The sequence below is a fragment of the Phoca vitulina genome, unplaced genomic scaffold, assembly GCF_004348235.1.
Source record: "Phoca vitulina isolate PV1807 unplaced genomic scaffold, GSC_HSeal_1.0 scaffold28, whole genome shotgun sequence".
Taxonomy (NCBI): domain Eukaryota; kingdom Metazoa; phylum Chordata; class Mammalia; order Carnivora; family Phocidae; genus Phoca; species Phoca vitulina.
In genome coordinates, this window is record NW_022589731.1 from 11,899,597 (window position 1) to 11,924,257 (window position 24,661).

Consider the following 24,661-nt stretch of genomic DNA (forward strand, 5'->3'; position numbering starts at 1 on the left):
AGAATTGAATTCTGTAAATAATATTAGAAGGAATTACATTTTGTGGGTATCATATGGCTTGTTTCACTTCCCAGAATTATTTTTCGTTGACGATCACTGTTTTGTTTTAACCTGAAATATTTTGAGGAGGCCAGTTTTCAGAGAAAGTAGTTGAGCCGATCTACAGGGCAGTACAGGGCCTGGACAAATACAGAGTCAAGGCTTAGCAGGGATGCAGCTTGAAGGGGAAAATCAGGGAGAGCGAGTCACAGGAGCTTATAAACTATCATGTTATCAGCCAAGTCTGCTCTAGCGTGGAGCGCGGGTAATCTGGCCTGGGGTCCGTAGGGATGGTGTGTGCAGACTGGGACAGGATGCGCACAATCCCGAGTGACCTCTCCAGCCTGGTACAGCAGTCGCAGTCGCTCTAGTATTCCGCCCTGTCTTTTCTTAGCCATAGTCACTGGATCATACTTTACGTATTCCATCAGTCGATATTTTGGGTTTTACTCCCAGTTTTAAATTAGAAAATACTTTGTGTACTTTCTTCTGTCATTCACTTCTTTTTTTCTTGCAGTGAAGTCATTTAGGAATATAGTAGAAAAATCAGTTTGCAGGGGCGCCTGGGTGGCTCAGTTGGTTAAGTGTCTGCCTTCAGCTCAGGTCATGATCCCAGGGTCCTGGGATCGAATCCCTCATCGGGCTCCCTGCTCAGCAGGGAGTCTGCTTCTCCCTCTCTCTCTTCCCCTTTGCCCACTTACGCTCTCTCTCTCTCAAATACATAAATTCTTTAAAAAAAAAAGAAAAGAAAAAATTAATTTTGCTAGGTTTTTAAAAAAATCTTTTTGGTTTTCTTTTTGTCTTTCTTTCCCTAGATTAGGTACAAGTGAGGTCCAGTGCAATTTGCTCTCTTTGGTCTGTAGTTCTCTGAGTTTAACAAACCCACAGTCATGTAGCCACCACCACCATCAGGCGACCCAGCAGGTCTGCCACCCTCCCGCGGGTGCCTTGTAGCCCTTCTCACTCCACCCCTGTCCCCAGCAATCACTGATGTGCTTCTGTCCTAGGTTTCCTCTTTTATAGAAAGTCACAAAAATGGGATCAGCTTTCAGGTCTGCCTTTTTTTTTTTCCTTAGCATAATGCATTTGAGATTCAAAGATGAGTTTGGTCCCTGATACTGTTGAGTAATATCCCGTGGCGTGGATGTATCGCAGTTGTTTATTCATCCATCCGTTGAGGGACGTGGGGTTGTTTCCAGTTTGGGCAATTATGAATAAAGCCACTATACACATTCACATGCGGTTTTTTTCTGTGGATTTAGGTTTTCACTTCACTTGGGTAAATACCTAAGAGTAGGATTGCTGGATCCTGTGGCAAGTATATATTTATTTTCATAAGAACCTGCCAAACTGTTTTACCCCTTACCATTTTGCATCCCATCAACAGCGTATGAGAGTTCCTGTTGTTCCCCATCCTGTCACAGTGAGTGTTGTCAGGGTCTTGTTTTTAAAAATTTTAGCCATTCTAGTAGGTGGGTTTGTTTTCCATTTCACTCTATTGACTAAGTCACCCAAGATCCTCTTCTACACTCTTACTGAAGGTAGGTGAGCAGCCAAGCTGCAAAATTGCATGCATTTAACTTTTTAGGTAGTGATAAAGATGCTGAATGCCAGTTTTTCATGATGGGCATCATATTTTGAAGGTTTGTTTCAAAATGGCTGGAATACACTTATGATTTCAGATTTTAAGGGTTTATTACAGGTTTTTTTAGGTTTTGATATAAATATATCAAATATCTCAATCTGGCTAAGTCTGAGATTTTTCCTCTCAAAGTTCACGTTAGTTACTTAAAGTTTTCTTAGATACCTAGTTACTTTCGATGCATGGATTTTTGCCCACGCTTGAGCTTTAAGGACTTTTTCTCAGAATCCCTGAAACTCGTTCAGAAGGACACAGCCATCGATCAGAAGCAGAGAAAATTTATGGGCGTACATACGCTGATGGAGAGATAGGTGTCCTCTGTTTCCCTGTCTTCACAGAGACAGTTACATTTAGACCTCACTACAAAGAACGCCCAGTTTTAAAACGCATACTTCTCCACAGCCTGAGGTAGTAGGCATCTCCGTTTTCTCAAGACTATTCATAAGCTTTTAATGTGGTTGTTACAGTCTCCCTGTCATTAGAGTTATTTAAATGTATTTTATTTTCTCTTGCTGGTCAATAAGCTCCTTGAGGACAAGGACTGTTTCATGAATCTTTGGGCTTCCACAACTTCTCTAGTATCCAGTATAATGTATAATAACTACTTAATTAACACTTAATGAATCTTCAGAGAAATGCAGCTATATTACTTGTAAGTACAGAGAGTAATAAAAGTACTTTGCAGTTCTCAGGCATGTATCCCCTGAAATCTAATCTCTCTTTTCATGTAAAGCAGCTACTCTGTGCATCTACTATGGTTTAAGTGCCTATGATAAATGAGTTAGGAACAGTCTTTGCCCTAAAGGAGTTCATAGTCTGGTGACAAGGGTAAGACTAATATTCAGGCTATAATCTGAGGTGGAGTAAGGTGAGTATCCTAAGAAGGGTACAAAGTTAATGTGCCTTAAGTCTTCCTAGGATGAAGGGATTACATCTGCTCTAGGTCGTTGGGAAAGGCTTCATAGAAGGGGTTATCTTTTATTTGAGCCCTGACAGATGTTCAGATAAGAATGGGTGAACATACGTAAGGGAATGAAGATACAGAAGTTTGTGGTGTGTTCATGAAACAGTATAAAATTAGGATATGTGATAAGAAAAGGGCCTGGAGAGATGGACTAGGATCAAAACCTTCGAATGGCAGGATGAAGAATTTGAACATACTTGAAGTCACTGGGGAGCCACCGAAGGTTTTTGAGCAGGGATGCTATTACATGATGGTGTCTGTACCTTAAGTCAGATTGATGGCAGCATCTTGTCCAGTGGATTCCTTTGAAAGGAAAAAGAAAAGCAGAGGAAACCAACTTGGAAGCTGAGGGAGTAACCCCGACGAGAAGGGGCAAGGACTATAAGTTGGAGGCAGTGAGATGGAACGAAGTGAATATATTCCAGAGAGGCCAGAGGTAGATTCTGTGTGGTCTTGTGCAGGAAGTAAGAGAAAGGATGATGAGTGCTTGAGTTTCTGAACCAGGAAGGTTGTCGCTAACAGAAAGAAGGGAGCCCCGAGGGAGCTTATGTTGAGGGAAAGATGGTAGTTACAGTTCTGGATGTTTTGAGTCCTCCTGGTATCCTGATGGAGATAATTGGCAGGCCTTGATCTTGCAAATCTGTGATTTGGGAGGGAAGTCTGGGTTCAAGAGATTTGGGGGTTATGTATATAAATGTGCTATGGCTATCATTAAAACCCCTGAAGTAGAAAGGGAACAGTTTCGGTAAGAACCAAAGTGTAAGACAGGCAGCAGTTCCTCATCACCTGGGAGCTTTTTAAAAATGCAGATTCCATCACGACATTGTACACCTGAAATCAATATCCAGAGACGACCGTGACTCATTTGTCTTAAGTCACACTTTGAGAAACACTCGTCTGAGAAGTGAATGCTAGTCCAAGGTTATTCTTCCTTTGCCATTCTTATCTGAGGTACCATTTCCAACAATATTACTAGTATTTTAGATGGAATCGAGTGTTCACATTCGTAAGGACTGTGATATGCAACTGATTTTATAGGAAATTGGGAAGTTGTTTGGAGTAGTTGTTTTCTTTTAACATGTGCTGTGGGCTCAATTTCTCAAGAAGATTGGTCCAAACTATATCCTTTTTTTTTTTTTAAAGATTTTATTTATTTGAAAGAGAGAGAATGAGAGACAGAGAGCATGAGAGAGAGGAGGGTCAGAGGGAGAAGCAGACTCCTTGCTGAGCAGGGAGCCCGATGTGGGACTCGATCCCGGGACTCCAGGATCATGACCTGAGCCGAAGGCAGTCGCTTAACCAACTGAGCCACCCAGGCGCCCCGGTCCAAACTATATCTTTAACTGTAATAAAAGTGATTTATAGTAACTATAATATAACTTTGGAAATAGAACTCTGAATTCATTCAGTACTGAATGCACCTCTGTGATGGGTGAAGCATGGTGAGAGGCCCCTGAGGAGAAGCTGGTTTATGATGACTTCTAACCTGTGTGTGTGATTTGATTTTTGCTCTTAGGTTCAAATGGAAAGCAAAACACTTTTCCCCTGAAACAAATGATTTGCTTTGGTTACAATTCCTTTTTTTTTTTTTAAAGACTTTATTTATTTATTTGAGAGAGAGAGCACACACGAGCCGGGGGGAGGGAGAGGGAGAAGCAGACTCCCCACTGAGCAGGGAGCCTGACGTGGGACTTGATCCCAGGACCCTGAAATCATGATCTGAGCCAAAGGCAGATGCTTAACCAACTGAGCCACCCAGGCGCCCTGCTTTGGTTAAGATTCTCTTTGTGTTTGTGTGTGTATTGGGGAGGTGGGACCGACATTTCAAGTAAATCTTTTCTCATCAAGAACACTAATAAAAAGGTCCTGAGAGTATTGAGTTCTTTTTATAAAGCAGAGGTACAGGGGAAACAGAAAAATCATCTTAGAAAACTGATCTTAGAAGAATCAACATCGAGGTTCTGTATTTTCAGTAGCCCAGTGATGAGAAGACGATTAATTCCAATTGAAACCTCCTGAATCTTTTTTCCCCACTAACATCAGTTGTTTTTAGCAGTAGTCATATAGTTATCACTAATATTGTTCATTGCTTTCGGTCATGGTAAACCGTTTTGTACTTAGTGTAAAGAGTGTTATAAATGCCTGGGCAATTTGAAAATACCTAAAACGCAGCTTGTTGACGTCTGAGTATTTTCATTGGTCCTAACACTTTTATCTATTGCCACATTGGCTAGACACTGAACGTGAGTTATAGAAAAACCGATAAAAATATGATTTCTATTTTATAAGTCGTTTGATAGGAATCTTACAGAACATGTGTTCTTTTTCAGAATAAGTTGAAGTCATTGGCTTCCAGAGGCACACCAGATGTAATTTCAGAAGACTCCCTGAAAGGTCAGCACTCCTTGTCCACAGACACGGGCCAGTTGTGTCAGCCAGAGGAGCTGTCTGGTGCCGTGGGGCTGGAGCACGCAGAGGCGGAAGATGAGCCTCCTCAGCAGATGGATGAGCTGTCCGCCAGCTTGGAGAACCTCGCCGTCAGCCCGCTGCCTGAGGCCACGGCTGTTCGTCCAAACCAGGATTACAACTTAGTGAATTCCTTGTTAAATCTCACTAGGAGTCCTGTGAGTCTTCCTCACTCTTGCCCGCTTACCTGATCACAGTTAACGTGCATTTGCAATAGAACAACAAAAAAAAGAAAGTCTATTCTTCTTTTAGTGTAAAACGTTACATCTTTTTAAGTTGAATTTTTTCCACACAACTTGACATAAATCTAATTCAAGAATTGAAGGGCTCCGTGTGTTTTCCCCCAGGATGGCCGGATCGCTGTGAAGGCCTGCGAGGGCCTGATGCTCTTAGTCAGTCTGCCGGAGCCCGCGGCTGCCAGGTGCCTCACGCAGAGCACGTGCCTGTGCCAACTGCTCACAGACAGACTCGCCTCCCTGTACAAGGCCCTGCCTCAGTCCGTGGACCCGTTAGATATTGAAACAGTGGAAGCGATTAACTGGGGGTAAGGACCATTACTTGTGTTTTCCCACAGAAGCGACTTCTTAACACCTATACCTGTAAATTCGCTTCTGTTTTGCGGGGATATAAATCTTTAGTTTTGGAAAATGTGACATTACTTGTGATCATTAAATGGGAGTATTTTCTGAGGCTTGTTTTAAATGTGTTACCAGTCAGGAGTGAACTGGTGTGGGAACAGTCCAGCTGTTACATAGTTAAGCTGTTTTTCCATTGTAATGAATAATTAAGACCTTAATTACATTAAAACCAGTAACTTTGATTTTTTTTTTTTTTTTTTTGATGCCTGAAAGAAGGAACATCCTTTTATAAATATGCCTCTCGGGCAGTCTCAGTGTTGTGGCCCGCGTGTATGGACTCTCCCCTCGTACCCATCTTTTGGGGGTCCCCTGATTCTCATAGGAAAGTGTGATTATCGCAGAACATTTATAAGTTTATAAGCAGCATGAGGAAAAGTACCCCAAATCCTATCATCTATAAGCTGCCTAATGTTTTAGTGTGATAACCTGTTATAACTTTTCTGTGTATTTTTAACTCTTCCTTGGTTTTTACTAGTCTTTTTCCACCCGATATTCTGCGAACATCGGTAGGGCAGAGCCACAGGTTAACTTTACTGCTGTCCGGTGTTTTAAGGCAGGAAGAGAAGCAGGCCACTTGTTTCTTTCTGCACACCCTCCTTTACCCTTTCTTCCACCCCAGCAGCTGAGAACCTCCCACGCTTCATTCCTGCCACTTGGTCAGATTTACGACGGGAGCATCAGGAGCTGTCTGTGTGGTTTTTCTGCTGCAGTTCCATTCTGTGTTAGTCTCTCTCTTCCCACTTAATGAGTGGAAGTTATTTACAGCTTTAATTTGAAAGGTTTTCTCTAATCCTTGGCTTACTTTTATAAAACCTGCTTCTGGTGGTCATCCAGCACTGCCTATATACATGTATCTTACTGCATAAGTTCATTCACGGGCCTCCATTGTTCCATATGCACTGAACTGGATTAATGCTTTGGGATTACTTTGGACTAAGCATTTCTTCTACGTCCTACAGCTTGGACTCATATAGTCATAAAGAAGATGCTTCAGCATTTCCAGGAAAACGAGCCTTAATTTCATTTCTTTCCTGGTTTGATTATTGTGATCAACTTATAAAGGAAGCACAAAAGGTTTGATTATTTTTTTGTTACTTATTGATAATTTTAAAATGTAAATGTCTATTAAGTAAAATTTTCTCAGTTTATATCCCTGAATATGTCTTAATTATCTTAGGATAGCACAGTCAGTAAAATAAATACAACCAAATAAGACAAGAAAACGTGTGTGTGTGTGTGTGTGTGTGTGTGTGTGTGTGTGTGTGTGTGTGTAGTACAACTCTGGAATAAATCACAGTTCAAGTTCTGCAATAGAAAGTTGTATTTACAATATTACAACAGAAAGCTCCATAAGGTGACATTGGCCTCCCTCCATTTCTCCTCTTTGGGGAGACGTTAATACTATATGGGATTGGGATAATATTTTTGTCCTGTTCACCTTGTTCTTGGAAATGTAGATAAAATATAAAGGACCCAGTAGCTAGCATCTAATCTAGGTTTATATGCCATTGACAGTCTCAATAGGCAAGTTTGTTTTTCCACATTAATTCAAATGGAGAATGCAAACTGACTTATTGATGTTACAAATTAATTTCTCTTTTCCGTTAAAAAAGAAAAAGATAGCGATGCTCTTTCCATATTCTAGACTGCTGCTATTACTCTTGCCAAAGCTGTCCATGAAAGGTTTTTTATCGGAGTTATGGAACCTCAGTTGATGCAAACGTGAGTGGCCTTTTCCCTTAAAAAACAGAAAGTTGCTATTTCATGTCATTTTCCCCACTAATGACCTGTTTGTTGTGCCCAGTTCTGAGATGGGTATTCTAACATCAACTGCTCTGCTCCATCGCATTGTTCGGCAAGTAACCTCTGATGTTTTGCTTCAAGAAATGGTATTTTTTATCCTTGGAGAACAGAGGGAACCGGAAACTCTGGCAGACGTTAGCAGACACCCTTTAAGACATAGGTTAATCGAGCATTGTGATCACATATCTGATGAGGTGAGCTATGTAAGATTTAGAATGGGGCTTTGAAGCGTAATTTTAATGTACTTGTGAGGTTTTGAATATAGCTTCTTTCTTGATGTGGCTTTAAAATCAAAAGCATGACTTACAGGATGGCAAGAAGAATCATTTATTCAGAGATGTTTTTCAGTTAGCCTTTATCATTTTGGTTTCAGATAAGCATAATGACGTTAAGAATGTTTGAACATCTTTTACAAAAACCCAACGAGCACATTCTTTACAACTTGGTCCTAAGGAATCTCGAAGAAAGAAATTATACCGAGTATAAGCCTGTGTGTCCAGAAGATAAAGATGTGGTGGAGAATGGATTGATAGCAGGAGCTGTGTAAGTCCCCACCGAGCCGTGCAAGCTTAGCATTTCCTACAGAACTGTCATCTTCTCTCTCCTTCTACTTCTGTCCCTTATTCATAAAAAAAAAAATGCCTCTAAAGTTTACAAGATTTTTGAAAATAAAATTTAGATGCCATGATATCACCATACCTTTAAATCACAAGTGGTATTCATTAAACGGAACAAAATCAATATATTCTGGAGTTTGATGTTCGTATAAAATGTTAATTTCCCTATAAAATGTAATTCTTTAATTCTTTTATTAGCAAAACCATGTAATGTTTTCTAAGAACATGACAGAGAATCTCATTGGTTTAGAGAAATGTAATAAAATGTTGTCTTTTTTATACATCATTAAATTAAACGTAGAGATCTGGAAGAAGACCCATTATTTACTGACATTTCGCCGGATAATACTCTGTCAAATCAGGAGTGGCTTAGCTCTTCACCCCCTGCTACTCCAGACCACCCCAAAAATGATGGGAAAACTGAAGTCCATAAAATTGTAAATAGGTGAGTTGCCATATAAATTTGACTTACATCTCTTTTGCTGTTTTTATAACCCATAATAGTTCTGTTCTTAGATTGTTACAAAGATATATTGTAAATTCAATCTTCCCTTCTTTAATCTAAATTATATCTGCTTTTTGTCACGTTTATATAGCAAGTGACAGCCTCGGGGCAACAATCGATAGCAAAGAGGGAAAGCTCTACTTAACATAGAAACAAAAATGGGTCATAGTGGTTAGATGAACCTTCAGATGGCCCTGCTTTTTTTAACATAAATAATTTTAAGTCATTCTCAGTTGGAACAACATGGAGAATGTCCAGTTTGACAAATTGCACTTCTTAGTCATGTCTCACGTGTGCTAAGCATGGGGCCATTCCCTTTTGATACTTGTGGTTTTACTTTTTTCTTTTTCTTTTTTTTAAGTGCCCTTTCTCTGGCGATATTCTCTTTCTCCCTTGATGTTCTCTTTCTTCCTTCACAGCGCTGTCACTGATGTGCCTGGTTCTGGCAGGTGACTTTAGAGAAATTGCATGTGGCTCAAGATGCAAAATTAGGGTGCATAAAAATCTTCAATTACTTAAAAGCCAGTTTCCTGACGTTAACAGATATCATGGCAGTCTGTCATTGTGCTGGAATGTAAAAGATCATTTTAGGCTTACTTCTACTTTAAGTGGAATGAGTGGTTATTAAATAAAACCTTTGAGATATGAAAGGGTAATCAGTCAGTAAAACTGATTCAAGATTAAGTACTTAAGAATGTATCATTTCATTTTTCAAGTTTCCATTTGCATCAACACTTGGCTAAACTGAAGATATCATTCGATAGTTTAAGGTATAAAGATACTGAATTGTGGGAGTATTTCTGTTATTGACTATGGCTTTCTCATTTAAGTTTTCTCTGTCTGGTACCCGATGAAGCAAAATCGTCCTACCATGTCGAGGGCACTGGATATGACACCTACCTCCGAGATGCTCATAGGCAGGTAAGTGAAGTAGTTAATTTTTGGAGATGAAATCTAATGAGTGCACATACACACTTTGTCCCATTGCCCACAGTCATTTCTCCAAAGGTTTCCCTCAACGAGACCCGAACTCCCTCTTGTTACTTTAACTTCAGGCAGGTGACCTTACTTTGCCTTTTACTGACTCTCTCTGTCTCAAAATTTCTTTATGCTTCTCCCCTTCCTTTTTCTCCTTCCCCTATGTCTGTCTCCCCACCTCTCCCCTTCCCCTGTGTCTCCCTCCCCACCACTCCCCTTCTCTTCTGTCTCCCTCTGTCCCTCTCTGTCTCCTCCTTCCCTTTCTTTCTATACTTTAAATTCTATCTACCCCCCTATCCTTTTCCCTACTGATCCAAAACATAACTTCTAAATGATTCTACCCACCACCCAACCTTACTCCTAGTCCACAGGCATTGCCCTGTACCCTTCTCCACCTCTTTTCTCACCTGAACAGTTACGTACAAGTGCCTCGCTCCCTCACTCCGTGCGCTCACTACTCCCTGCCCCCGCAGCTTGCTACCTCCCTGATAGGACTCTCTGAAAGGTCTCCTCTGAAGTAGTAACCTAAATGGCCTTCTCAAGGTCTTCTTTCCTCTCCCTAGCATTTTACAGAAGTCCTAATTTTAAAATGTCTCAAGTCAGAAAAATGCACATTTAATTTTCATTTAAATCCTTGAGATTGAAGTGTACAGTTCTGTATAATTAATTTGCATGGGCCTGTAGCATGAATGCGCACGTCCAGATGACTGCACGAGTGACTAGAGTAACTGTGTAGCTGGCGCCTTCAGGGACGAGAGAGTGAAGGCAAGACAAGTGGTACCGATCTCAGGAGTATCAACTGGATTTTTCGTTTATTCTTTCTGTAAAGTTCCATTTCCATTTTCTACAAATGCAGTTATTATGGATTGTTTCAGAAATATTAGAAGACAGACAAGAGGGATAAAAAATGTTTAATTTCTAGGTGAGAATTTCAGACATGTTAATGGGAAAATGCTTTATTAAATATTGGGGTGTGGTTTAGGATAGAAAACTACTGAAAGCCAAATTAGTTAAAACTCACAAAATACTGAAGAAGCTGGCTTTTTGATTGTTTTAAATATGTTTTTCTTTTAAAAGTTGAAGTTAGTGCTTCATGGTGAGAATATGATTTAATTTCAGGTAATTTCCAAACTAGAGAGGTCAGAGTAATGTCGCTTTATTGAATAAGGGGAATCTGAAAAGGGAAAGAATGGGGAAGAAAACTGTGTTCCAAATTTCTTTTCTTTAAACTCAGGTAAATTATGTGTTGGGGAGGACAGTTCAAATTTATTTTTATTACGTGAGGTCTTGCACTTATCAAAACCCATGTTGTTTGTCCCAGTGGTAAACTGTGTAGTGAAGGACCAGTTTCTTATTATTTCCAATCTGTCCCAGACAGATTACACTTGGGTAAAATATAATAAAAATGAATTACTAGAAAGATGAAAAAAAAAATACCACCCCTGATTATTTTATTAGATTCAGCAGACATAAAATTCGCTCAGTTAAATGCAGTCAGGGTTCTAATGCTGACTCTCAGTTTTGCGCTCCTCTCACTGCGAGGGAAGCAAACCTGCGGAGCACGCCCCATGCAGCACGGATTTCTCCCGCGCCGGGGCCGTGGTGGAAGTGCGGCGGCGAAGAGCCAAGCCCGCCTTCCTGACAACATGCATCTGTTCATCTATTTGCATGTAACGTTTTCAGATAGATTTGATAATGTGGCTAGGGCTTACTTTGCTTTTTAAATTTTCTCTGAATCTGTGATAAAAATAAATAGAGTTAAATTCCTCTAAAGGAAAACACATGCCTATGTTTTCATCAACATACGTTGGCACTGGTGATCATAAGCTTACCTGTCCCTCTCCTTAGCCTGTTCCCTGAGTCCTTCCTCTCCCACGGGCGCCTCCCACGGAACAGACACTTGGCACTCATGTGCGTTCGTATATGCCTGTTGGAGGAAATCATTTCTGTTTGATCTCAATTTGTTCTGGTTTGTTCTTTAATGATGCAAATGCTTTTCCCTAGTTCCGGGACTACTGTGCTATCTGCTTAAGATGGGAGTGGCCTGGGTCTCCAAAAGCATTGGAAAAGTGCAATTTAGAAGCTACTTTCTTTGAAGGTCATTTTTTGAAAGTTTTATTTGACAGAATGGGAAGAATTCTTGATCAGGTAATAAGCTTTAAAATACTAATTTTCACATTATTTTGTTACCATTCACCATGGGTTCATCTCAAGTTTTAGTTTAGATCTTTAATAGTTTTGTTTTTTTAGTTTTTCCACTAGATGACTTTTTCGTAAAGCTTGATTGCCAGCGAGTGGTGCGTTTCTGATGTGTTTGTTATGTTCGAAACCTTTATTCGGCCTGATGGCTGTTACATAATCATATATTTTACTCTCATTATAGACCATTCTCTTAATAACCTTCACACATTTTGGAGGTGATTAGAATGCTTTCCTTGTATGACATAGAAAGCCTTTTCTTTTATTAGTACAGTTAGTAGAGATACAAGTCGAGTCAACCTTATAAAGTTCAATTCAGACGACCTTAAATGTCATTTCAAATTGAATCCTGAGCACTCTGGTCTCATTAAAATGACAGAACAATATTAGATGAATCTGCTTCTTCAGATAAAGAACTTATGAAAGATACTCATTTTCATAAGGGGGAGATGAAATGAAAAAGGTAAACTTACTTATTCCAAGGTAGATAAAAAGCACCATCAGCTGGTATGTTGCTGTGTATGTATGTGTGGCTGTCAGGAGAAATGAATTTGGGATTACAGAACCCCTCCCTCCCTCCCTCTCTCCTTGACAAATGAACAGAGTGAGGATAGAGCTTTGAAATGCTTTACACCATGGGATATACACTTGAAATAAAACCACCTGGCGTAATACTTGCCTCAACATAGAAATTTGACTTAACCAATTCAGAATTAATTTAAAATTGTATATTAAAGTACTTGTTCTTTTTTAGCATTTTAGTTAAATATTTATGTGAGCATAGGGAGTTGTAAAAGAAATTTACTCCCTAAGCAGGCTGTCTTCAATTCCCAGAAAACCAAATAAAGAAATTATAATTTAAGAAGTATTTCACAGGGTTAGACTTCAGTCAGTGCTGTTTCTGGTAGTAATCAGTAAAGAGAGAGAGTAAGTCCTTTTTTCTTTTAACCTCTTAATAGCAAGTGCTGTATTTCTCGTGTTTGGTTGGTTGGTTGGTTGGTAAATCCAGCTCTTGTAGGCATTATGCTGTATATACATCGTACACATCTTGGCTGCGGAAGCCCCCTGGGTAGCGGGGTCCATCAGTTCACTGTGTTCTTTGTGCTGGTTTGCTAAGCTTCATTTGGATCGCGGGTATTTTTCCCTTTAGTTTGTGGAGTGCTGACATAAAAGGATCCTTGGAGGCAGAATATCCTGAAATGCTTTAAAGTTCTTTTTATTTTAGCAGCTAGCACGTCACAGTGCAGAGCTGATTCATGCACGCTGTCTCAACCATTCTTCTGTAACCCTCAGTGCTGGGCAAGACTGACTTCTGGTCATACTTTGTCAGGGAGGATCCCTAGTTGCAGTTAATGTGACTTACAGCTGGTTCACGACAGGCCCCAGCCTCAAACCTTTGGTCTTAAAACCCTTGATTTTCCAAGCCTTTTTTGGTAAGAACATTATGTAGTCAGATCTCAAAGACAGTCATGAGTCCTGGTGTGCTAAGCGTGCTTGGTTTAGTTTCATTTTCTCTTCTTTTCTAAATGTGTTTTGTTGAGGATCATGTTTGCCTGTGTTCTCTCAGTATAGAAATAGCGTCAGGGTAACCAGCCTGGGATTAAACATTTACTACAGATAATTTAGTGAAGTAGCTATTCTCCTGCATGTATAATTGAGAAATTATGAAATTATTATATATAATATGTATGTATTATATATTATATGCATTATTATAAATGAGAAATTATTCATAATACTATTGTGTTGTCACAATGTTAATTTTCTGAAAATACCTTATAACACAAACATTTAGTAGTATTTGTGATGATTTTATAAAGATAGTAAAATGCTGAGGTCCATAGGCAGAATGTAAAGAACACCGTGAAAAATGTAGGGAGGTAGGTCCAGCTTCTCTCTGCCCCAACAGGGAAGAGTATGATCTTGGGCAACTGTGCCCCTTGTCACATTTTCTTCTTGTTAAGGTGAAGCTGATGTTACTTGCCGTAACGTCCTACTTAGATTTGCTTGTAAGCATTAAATGAAGAAAATGATTTAAAATACTTTAAAAAATACAAAATCTTGTTAAGTACAGGAGTTTTTAGAAATTTCAGAGGCTATCATAATTTTGACTTAATATCACTAAATCATATTATTTTGGCTCTCTGTAAATTTAGCCTTTTAGGACAAGGGTTGAGACTGGAGTTTGCTGGTGACATCAGTATGTATGTTTTTTTGTTTGTTTGTTTTGGGGTTTGTTTTTTTTTTGGTCATTAGTATGCTTTTAAGTCAAAGTTTATTGTCCTAAAATTCAGGCCTTATATTTAGTGTGAGCTCAAAGATGGGCCAAGTCCATTTGATATGTCAGAAAAATCTGGTTAGGTTTCGTTTCAGGTGAATACTGTATGTAAAAGTAGAAAATAAAGAAATCCAAAATAATAGATATAAGCACTTACTGTTAACCCAAGAAAGGGTTATTCATATTAAAAAAGGCCAACTTGTTTTAAAGTTATTACCATTATGAAGTAAAGACCATTTCAGAGAGAGAACAATTTCTGCGTAGCTGAGATTTGTTTTCATTTTCACATTAAAATATAATCTGAGTCAGCCTTAAACTTCTTAAACAACCAAGGACATAGATTCTTGCAGATAAAGCTAAAAACCGAAGTAACACCCTATCAGGAAAATACAAAGTTTAAGGGGCAACTTATATCCCTGCTGAAAGCCAAATTCTGTTGACTTATTGAAGCTCCTATAAATGGCGAATTTAGTGACCTAAATATCTGAACTATCAGAAATCAAGTCACATACAAAACTGTACTAAAGTTGTATTTTAAGTGATTTTGTTCACATGCTTTACCAAATGCATTCTTCTTAAAGATTTTTAAAAATGTTTCCTCTGTGCCTAAAATACAACTTCATGTGAATTCATTGTTTGTTATGAAGTGAGTCCTGGAGGCTATATTCTGTTGCACATATTATCAAGTTGGAAAATACGCTCTTCAAACTATCCTTCCATAGGAATAGTATCTCCTTTCATTTGTCTTGCTTGAGGCTTGATTGTGAATAAGAGTGACTTAGGGATCGTTTTTCTTTGTTCAGAAAATCCATGTTCACAAATCTCATGGTAAAAAAAACCCAAAAAACAAACCAACCCGCTACACTTGGACTTCTAACACAGGACTTGTGGTTTCTCCATGTAACAGCACTTTTGCTATCTTTTGGCACATGCCCTAGCATTTGTTGTCTTCCAAGTGCCAATGTTCACTTCTTAATTGGTGTTCATTGTATCAAGGGTTTATTTTTATTTTTTTAAAGATTTTCTTCATTTATTTGAGATAGAGCAAGAGAGAGAGCATGAGCAGGGCAGAGGGGCAGAGGGAGAGGGAGAAGCAGACTCCCCGCTGAGCAGGGAGCCCGACTCGGGGCTCCATCCCAGGACCCCGGGATCATGACCTGAGTCGAAGGCAGACCCTCAACCAACTGAGCCACCCAGGCCCCCCATATATCAAGGGTTTAGCAGCTGCTCAGTGAATGGAGTGAAGCAGGCAGAGTCTGTGGTTAACATTCACTCGTCCCGAATCCCTTTTCTCTTCCCCAGCCTCAGCGCGGGTTCCTCCCTTGCCCCCAGCCCTCCCACGGAAGTCAGTTTTGTCGGAGCCACTCGGTTTCCTTTGGCTGCTTAGAAGAAAGCTGGAAGGAATGAGATTTCTGTTGAAAGTTCTAGGCACGATGACAGCAACTGTTTTTGTACAGTGTGCCTTTTGCTTTGATTTTGATATAGTCTGTAAAGCATCTCCAAGCTGTTTTCTATGTGGAGTAAACAGATTAAAAATAAAAAAACTAGAATTCAAGTAAAATGTGATACAGTGTACAAAAAAATGTATGAGGAATTGTACCCAGATGTATAAGTGTTTTGGGAGAATTAATGCTCTTGTGTAAATGAAATGATCCTTGTCTGTAATCACCATTTTGAACCTTTTCATTCACTGTGAGGCACGTGGTGGTCATTTCTATCCCCAGGTACTCTCCTTCTGCCGAGAAGGTTCTGTGGTGTATCTGACTTTATTTTATTGTATACATGCTCTTGATAATTGGCAGTAGTTGAATAATCTAAAAGATGAAAAATATCATTTCTAAAATTAGACTACCATATTTTGAAAGCTCTTAATAGTTCCCTTTCTATCTTTGGTCTTCTATTCAGTGTGTCCTATGTTGCTGTTATTAATGTTACATATGACACTTCAGTGAGTTTTGATGACCTCTTGAACACTCATTAATTAGAACAACCTGCGTAAAACAGAAGCATTATGACTATGTTATATATTAGTATTTTTCACATATATATATGCATGCTTTTTTTTTCCTCCTAAGTTTTAGCACTGTGATATATGTACTTTGACTAAGACGGTGAGAGCCAACTTAGTTATCAATGTTTTCGTTGTAGAAGAGCGTGTGGAGGGAGGAATAAGATGGAATATTTTCCTTTCCTGAAAAGACACATTGAAATGGTAAATGAAGTGCTCAGGTATATACATTATAAATAATGTCAAATGTCTTTTTGTTTTTTACCTCTTCATAGCCATATGATGTAAATTTACAAGTCACCTCCGTGTTATCTAGACTTTCCCTCTTCCCTCATCCACACATACACGAGTACCTTTTGGATCCTTATGTAAACCTTGCTTCTGGCTGTAGATCCCTCTTCTCTGTCATCGTCAGGGTGAGTTCTTAGTTCTGTTTATGTTCTCTAGGATTGATGAAACCTGTGATACACATGTCCATTAACATCCTTACCATTGTATGTGCTTAGTGTCACATAATGGGAAATACTACTTGTATACTGTCAAGAAGTCATTATTTTACTCTAGCATGTGGAGAAAAAAAGAAAAATCCATTCTTTTAAATGGTAATGTTTATATTTTAAGGAACAGGTGTGAGTCCTCTGCCAAAGATCGTTATGTGAATAGTGAAGGGTGACATTCTTCATTTAGTAATAGGAAGTTGAGTGTCTTTTTTTAATCCTGGAAATCCCTGTGTAGTTGGTTTCGGGAATGCAGTTCCTTTTGTCTCTGATGCAGGTTGTCGGAGACCTGATGGTCCGAATCCAGCGTATTCCAGACTTTACTCCCAAGCTTCTGTTAGTCAGAAAGCGATTGCTTGGCTTGGAACCTGAAGGCCCTATGTAAGCCAGTGTTTTACATGTTTTTGATCTAAACAAGTCACCAAAACTTGATGAAATGGTAGTATCTTGAATTGACTTACTGCTTGCTTTCCTTTTACCAGCATTGACCACATCACTTTGCTAGAGGGTGTGATCGTGTTGGAAGAGTTCTGTAAGGAACTGGCGGCAATCGCGTTTGTGAAATACCACGCTTCCTCCACACCGTAATAGCGTCCTGCAAGGAACTAAGGGAGCAGAACTGTAGTGTACATTTCATCAAAAAAGACTCAGCTTCACCCAGCCGAGAGGATAAAAAGCCTTTTTAAATGAAGTACTGCTGTAAACTGGACAGGACCATTAAGAACCCATTGAGCGGACATTCTCAGTAAAATGTTGTATGATGTTGTTTTCATTGGCTTTACCGTAATGGTTCTATATGTAAGATTGCACGTCCTTGAATCCAGGATACAATCAAAGGAACTTCAGGAAAGAAGCATTTCTAATGCCTGTGTGAAAAGCTGCAAAATTTCTGATGTCATGACTTTGATGATATTTCTGTTATTTTAATATCCTTTTAGGTAGCAAGGCATTTTGACATTCTCTGGGACTCAAATGCTTATATTCTTTTGGATTAATAAGTAGCAAAGAAAAAAAAATGAACTAATTTTATAACTTTTTAAGGTCAATTCTTATCAAACAAAATATGGAAAAAAACTGTAAATGAGAAAAAATACAATTCAGAAACCATCAAATGAGTTAATAGATAAAAATGTGTAGAGCACCATTAACTTTCTTCAGCTTTTCTAAGAATAACAATTTAATATGATAAAGAAGTTCTTGATTAATATAATATATATTTTTTAAAAAAACGTTCTTTTACTCTTGGTGCACATAGCCATGTTAGTGATTGATTTTCACGTATGGGTCCCAGTATATTTAAACTGTCATTTTTGCAACAATGTTGAATTTGTGCTCACCATTGGTAATGTTTGCTGAAATAGTATTTTTTTAAGCTAATGAACTATATTGGGTTGAGAACCTTTTTTTTCCTTCTGTCCCTCTCTGAAAGTTGCTTTATAAAAATTGCTTTATAATTTGATTTCTTACTGAAATGCATGGTAGTGTCTAGGCGGGAACGGATAACCCTTTGGCAGCAATCAAAATGCCAGTGGGCCTCCTCAGTGTTTACAGTTGTTTGTTTTTTGTTTTTTGTTTTTTTTCCATTTTGTTCAGTCTTTTGTTTTAAATGATTCTAAGGAGATTTAAAAAGAAAACCAGTCTGTCCTGTTTACGTGTTAAGGAATTTGGGTAAATTGGGTCTATATGAAGGACTGTGTGTGGTAGTTCAACAGAACTGCGCTGTGCACGGCGTGCTTCTCCTAGATTTACAGAATGCTGTTTGCTGATCCACTTTCTACTCCTCCTTTAAGTGATGCTTGTCACTCAAATGTTGCTTTTAAGCTTTCTTCTTCCTCTCCTCCTCCTCTTCCCGTTGAAATGTTAAGCAGCAGCGCTTTGTGCTTTACCTCTCCATTTACTGAAATTTGCGGGGAGCGGACTATCAAAATTTCCAGCTTGGAAGGAGGTGTCGCTGCTCCTTGTAAGAAGTTGTTTTATGTAGCATGTTTGCGTTATGTACATCATGTGGCATGTGCATAGAAGCGCGTTTTACACCTTCTGCTAATTTTGTTGTATTTTTCTGATTTATAGTTAGTTTTGGCTATTTATTAAGAACAAAATAGCAAAAGATTATGAATATTCTTGTCTCTAGAATGCTTATCAATGTTAAGACTACGTTTCTAATTTAATGCAAATCTTTGTTAGCTCAGTCTAAGCACATTTATTAAGCGGAACAAGGAAAAAAACAAAAGTGGGAGATGGTTACTTTGTGCGTGATTTTCTTCAAATGATTTTTAATGATGGGAAAGCATTGTTCAGTGCTCTGTATTTATTGACCAGCCAACGCAAGAAACACTGCAACATTTCCATTTTTAGACATAGCTGTAGTCTACTTTGATGTAGGTTTATTTAAAATAGGGCATTAAGAGCTAGTAAATACTTCTTAATGTTTTCGTAGTGCTCAATGGGTGTATTAGCAATTACCTCTCAAGCCAAATACTATTTTATCCTTGATTTCGCAGTGGGACCTTATAGCTAATACATGACACCAAGCTCAGAAAAGCTTTAACTTTTATATTTGTGTGTGTGTATGCTGCTTCTTAAATTTCCTAAGTTATTGTAATGATTTTGATCTGTAGTCAGCTAAAGCTTAAGGTCTAAGTTGTTTCTCTTCTAAGCTTCTCTTTCTTTCTTCTCTCTGTTTAGTTCAGACAGACCTAGAGCCAGCACAAGTTCTCACAGTGAGTTGGATTTGTCAGTGAAACAATGTGCTACTAGTCTATTTCGTACTGTCTTGTGAAAGCTGAATATTTCTGTTACTCAGTACTTGCAAAACAGTGACTCAAATGCACTGTGTTGGGTGGAAAGTAGCACCTTAACAACCGATTGCCATAGCAAGTTCCAAGCTGAATGTTAGCCCTGCTTCACATCAGTATAAATAGGTATGCACATTTTTTTTTAACTTTCGAACAGTATAGTCTTTGACTTTATTTTTAGTAATGAGCCACATTCTTCACTTGCTGGAACTCAGATTTGTCCTCAGCCAATTATCATTGTAGTACTCACATTCTAACTATGTAATGTTCTCATAATGTATCTATCTGTGCAATATGGAAGCTATGAGAGGATTCATAGCCCTTTGGTTTAATTGTACATTATTATGTGTGTGTACATGTGTATATATGTGTGTGTGTCTGTGTGTGTATATATACACACACACACACACACAAAAGGACCAAAATCCTTAGCTTGCTTACACTGTTGCTAGTGTAAAGATTGTTACACTTAATTTTACGGGGCACAAATTATGGAATTCATAAGTCATGGTGACATATTGCCATAAATTATCACATTAATATACAATTCCCATTTAATTATGAAGTTCACAGGTATTGACAGAAGTTGCAGTCAAGTGCTAAAACCACAAATTATATGGCAGTTATATTTTGGGTTGTATAATTAATCAAAATATGCATGTCATTGTGACACTTGATATGTTAAAACATGATAGATAATCATATTTCTGGGCCCTGTAAAATAGTGTTACTATAATACTCTGGCCTCCTGCCTTGTTTATATTAAACAAAGGATATTTGGTAAATTTTTCTATTGAACATTGTGTAGGTTACTGACAGTATTACCAAGGCCGGAATTCTTGGGCCATCTGTGAAGAAAAACTCTTCAGATGGTGATTGTGTACCTATCTCTTCAAAAGGAGGTTGTGATTAAGTTCAACTTTTTGTGCTAATGATGCATGCAGGACTAAGAGGGATAATCTAAAAATAAATAATGTAATTTAAGCAAAGTGTCTTATATTTTTATAGAATTCTAATGGAAAACATTGTATTCACCGATAAGCCTAAAACAGTAATTCATCATGCACAGCAGGGTATGGTACACATTGGGGCGCCTGGCTGCCTCCGTGGGTGGAGCATGAGACTCTTGATCTCAAGGTCGTGAGTTCAAGCCCCCACATTGTGTATACAGCTCACTTTAAAAAAAAAAAAAAAAGGTGTGACACAAAACAGTTCATGGGTCACTATAGCACTGATTCCAGGGAGAGAACAAGAAGGAACAGAATCAGAATATTTGTGGCAGGGGAATGTATAGCTTGAAAAATCCCCCTGAGTGAGCCTCATTATATACCCTCCACCCCATTCCTTAATAACCACATCCTTAAAGGAAGGAGTGTGTATACAAGTCTTAGAAAAACAATTCATTATAAGCATTATTTCTTAATATATTTGTAACGCATATAAAAACTGTTTTCTTTAACTGACACGTAAGACAATTAGACTCTAGGCTTATTCCATTCATTTGAATATTTGCCAAAGTGCCCTGATTGGAAACTGGAAGAAACACGTAATACATAGCATAGCCAGGGAGAGAAAAAGCGTAATTATTAATCCCACCTACCCAGGATCTTTCAGCCACTGCTTTTCAGAATAGTTTTAGAAGGACTTAAAAGAGAACAGGTTGAAAGGATGTAGGGAGGTAGGTTTAGACATTGAGGAGTTGAAATTACCCTTCTTGCCTTGAGCTGCTCTCAAAGAAAACTGCATTTTAGGGATGTATAATCAGATCCCGAGTCCAAAAACCTGGTTCAGACTGCTATTCATTAAGAAATTTGCAGTATTTCATCTGGAAAACTTGTTATCTCAAGGGAATTTAAAGAATTGACATAAAATTGTTAAAGTCAGAATTTTGGGAGAGTAACTCTCAAGTAAAAGTTACACCTCTTTCTCAAAGCAAAAAACGAGCCAGCAGAAGCACTGTATGACAGTTTGATGCCAAAGGATCCATGGATGGAAGAAGTGGAATCGGTTTCAGTTGGTCTTAAGCCAGTTAGGAAAGTTGTTGCTCATGGGCCCCGCTCTTAGGAGACTGGCTTTTAATCTTACTTGATCTATACCTGCCTGCCTATCAGGGAGATCCATCAAAGCCTGTTTCATGTACACTCACTGCTCACGGTTTGTTGTGTGCATCAGAGGTTTTTCTGTGTTATAATAGCATCTCTAAACATGTCAAAAATACGCTGTCAAAAACAAAACAGTAATTTGGTTATTCAACAAATAACTTATTGAGAACTTGGGATGAGCCAGGTTTTAAGGTGCTAGAAACACAAGCAATTTCTGTCCTCAAGAAGTCACAGTCACAGGTGAAGGAATTCTGGTGAATTCCAGCCCCCATTGGTGAATGCTGTGCCCAAGTGTTGTGAGAGCACAGGGAGAAAGAAGTAGTGTTAACCCTTGAACAACGCCAGGGTGTTAGGGATGCTGATCCCCCCCCCCACCGTGAAGTAAAATCTGCATATAATGTCACAAAAATTGTCAACAGATATTTTCTATGTTATGTGTATTATATACTGTATTCAGTATATAAAGTAAGCTAGACAAAAGGAAATGTTACTAAGAAAATCATAAGGAAGAGAAAGTATATTTTCAATACCGTACTACAGCCAAAAAATTCGTAAGTGGATGTGTGCTGTTTAAGCCTGTGTTGTTCATGGGTTTACTAGTGTTGGAGATCACCTAAACAGAACTAAAACTCAAGTCTTGACTGAATTACATTCTTACTCGGAACTAGAGATATGCTGGATATTGTGGGAAGTCATAACCATAAAGTCAAGTCAGCGAGAAATGGAACACGGTTCTCTGTCCTGTTACGTTTATCACAGTTAACTGTTTTGTTTGACCTTCTTCATTCTGAGATTGGTATAAAGCACCAGCCCAAACAATTGTGCTTTGGGGCCCATATTTTCTCAGTTGGTGAATAGTAATAAACTGTTCTGATTTAAATGATCTCTTTCTAGAACTATTACATAGAGAGAAGGCAAAAAGTCAACTGAAATCTTAAAACCAAAAGATTTAAGTAGGCTTAAAAAATGACCTGAACATTAGGCATAAAATTTGGTTTTGTAAAATATTTGTAGAACCAAACGTTTCTCCTTGCTTTAACTCAATGCTTCCTTGACCACCATTCTTTATTGGGGCACAAGATGGTTGCATATCCGGGTGAGGACCAGCTGGGTTTGACAGAGACAGGAGAGGTGAATTCAGAAGCCACAGGCTGGAGACAGGAGATGGATGAAATGTCTAAACCTCCGCTGGTTCTCATCTCATAACTCCCACTCCTGAAATTTAAGGCTGAGGTCAGGCTACAAGGCAGGACAACCTAAGGGTCATACCTGCCAGGGAGCAAAATGAAGAGACCCGACATGTTTCCCTTCCTACCCTCAGTCATCTGGAGGTAGCCTCAAGGAATTAGCTGGTCTCCCAAGGGTGAGTCTGAGGAATTGAAGGAAATTCAGCATGTTTTGTAGTTTTATATTTTGATCTTACTCTTTGCTCTAATTAGACTAGTCAGTATATCAACCAATAGAAATTTTCTTTTTAAAAGGGTAGAGGAGGGGGCATTTAGGTAATAATTCTCCTGACTTTTTTTTTGAAGATTTTATTTATTTGAGAGAGAGAGCGAGCGAGCATGAGTGGGGGAGGAGCAGAAGGAGAGGGACAAGTAGACTCCACGCTGAGCGCAGAGCCCAACGCAGGGCTCAATCCCACAACCCTGAGATCATGACCTGAGCTGAAATCAAGAATCAGATGTCAACCTACTGAGCCACCCAGGCGCCCCAAATTCTCTTGACTCTTGATGACTAACCAAATCCTGACATGAAAGGAGGACCCAGTAGGACTGCCAGAAACTCAAGCACTACCATAGTTACTTTGCTCTCATTTGAGGAGGTGAGGGCGGGGAAAGAAAGAAGACATCCATTGACGTTTGTAGTTGTTTCCTGATGGTACTCATGTTGTTAGGTGCATTCCTTTGCATGGTGATCATTCTATTAATCCTTAACAAAATGTTTAATTCCAATAATGTGCCAAGGGCTTCAGGGATAATATTCAGGTTAGAGAATCCAAACAAGCCAAGAACACATCCTGGGTCTAATAGACCACTGTTTTTCAAAACACATTTTTTAGGTTGAGAACTATAACCAGAATTGCAAAGCTTGAAGAGCTAGATGTGGTTCAGAAAAAAAGCAGGTGACACGCCCAGCCTGTGAGAGTAGGGAAGACAAAGCAAAGGCATCTCCAAGCCTGTTACTGCCTCAGGCCTGTAATTTATGAGTTAGGAATCATAAAATCAATTTCACGATAATGCAGACAGATGAGATGGCATACAAATTCACTATAGTCTGGATGAAGTTATATTTCAAAGCCCTGAAGATGAGACTCATTTATGTAATAACACGAGAAATGTATTTCTCATGCCACTCACAAATGGAATAGCATGTTGGGTTTTAATTGATTAGACTTCCCCAGAGAACCATGTACTACTGAAGATTTCTAGAGGGAAACAAATTAGCCATTCCTTAAACATTATTCTTCCATGTTTAAAACATGCTTTCTTTCTTAAATCTCTTTATCCTGTTGCTCTTATCAACAATGTAGCAAGTCCCAGAGCATTTGATGGCTCTCAAATCTTTGTTGGCTGCTTCAATTATTAGTGTCCTGCAATCTTTATTTCCATTCTGTTTTAGAAATTATTAAACACTCAATGAGATACTACCTCACACCAGTCAGAATAGCTAAAATTAACAAGTCAGGAAATGACAGATGTTGGCGGAGATGTGGAGAAAGGGGAACCCTCCTACACTGTTGGTGGGAATGCAAGCTGGTGCAGCCACTCTGGAAAACAGTATGGAGGTTCCTCAAAAAGTTGAAAATAGAGCTACCATATGATCCAGCAATTGCACTACTGGGTATTTACCCCAAAGATACAAAAGTAGGGATCCAAAAGGGTACATGCACCCTGATGTTTATAGCAGCAATGTCCACAATAGCCAAACTGTGGAAAGAGCCAAGATGTCCATCGACAGATGAATGGATAAAGAAGATGTGGTATATATATACAATGGAATATTATGCAGCCATCAAAAGGAATGAGATCTTGCCATTTGCAACGACGTGGATGGAACTAGAGGGTATTATGCTGAGCGAGATAAGTCAAACAGAGAAAGACATGTATCATATGACCTCACTGATATG

General features: G+C 38.8%; 1 protein-coding gene across 1 annotated transcript in view; it reads left to right on the top strand.

The window, feature by feature from the left end:
- FAM160B1 (family with sequence similarity 160 member B1) overlaps positions 1-20,553 on the top strand; it is a 34,137-nt gene extending 13,584 nt beyond the window's left edge. Inside the window, exons 6-17 of the mRNA XM_032423113.1 lie at positions 4,976-5,269; positions 5,459-5,655; positions 6,709-6,823; positions 7,395-7,471; positions 7,554-7,746; positions 7,926-8,095; positions 8,471-8,614; positions 9,505-9,595; positions 11,657-11,800; positions 16,413-16,553; positions 16,912-17,015; positions 17,117-20,553. Of these exons, the coding sequence (XP_032279004.1) occupies positions 4,976-5,269; positions 5,459-5,655; positions 6,709-6,823; positions 7,395-7,471; positions 7,554-7,746; positions 7,926-8,095; positions 8,471-8,614; positions 9,505-9,595; positions 11,657-11,800; positions 16,413-16,553; positions 16,912-17,015; positions 17,117-17,222 (1,776 nt within the window). The 3' untranslated portion in view covers positions 17,223-20,553. The remainder of the gene's footprint in view (positions 1-4,975; positions 5,270-5,458; positions 5,656-6,708; positions 6,824-7,394; positions 7,472-7,553; positions 7,747-7,925; positions 8,096-8,470; positions 8,615-9,504; positions 9,596-11,656; positions 11,801-16,412; positions 16,554-16,911; positions 17,016-17,116) is intronic.
- The last annotated feature ends 4,108 nt before the right edge of the window (positions 20,554-24,661 follow it).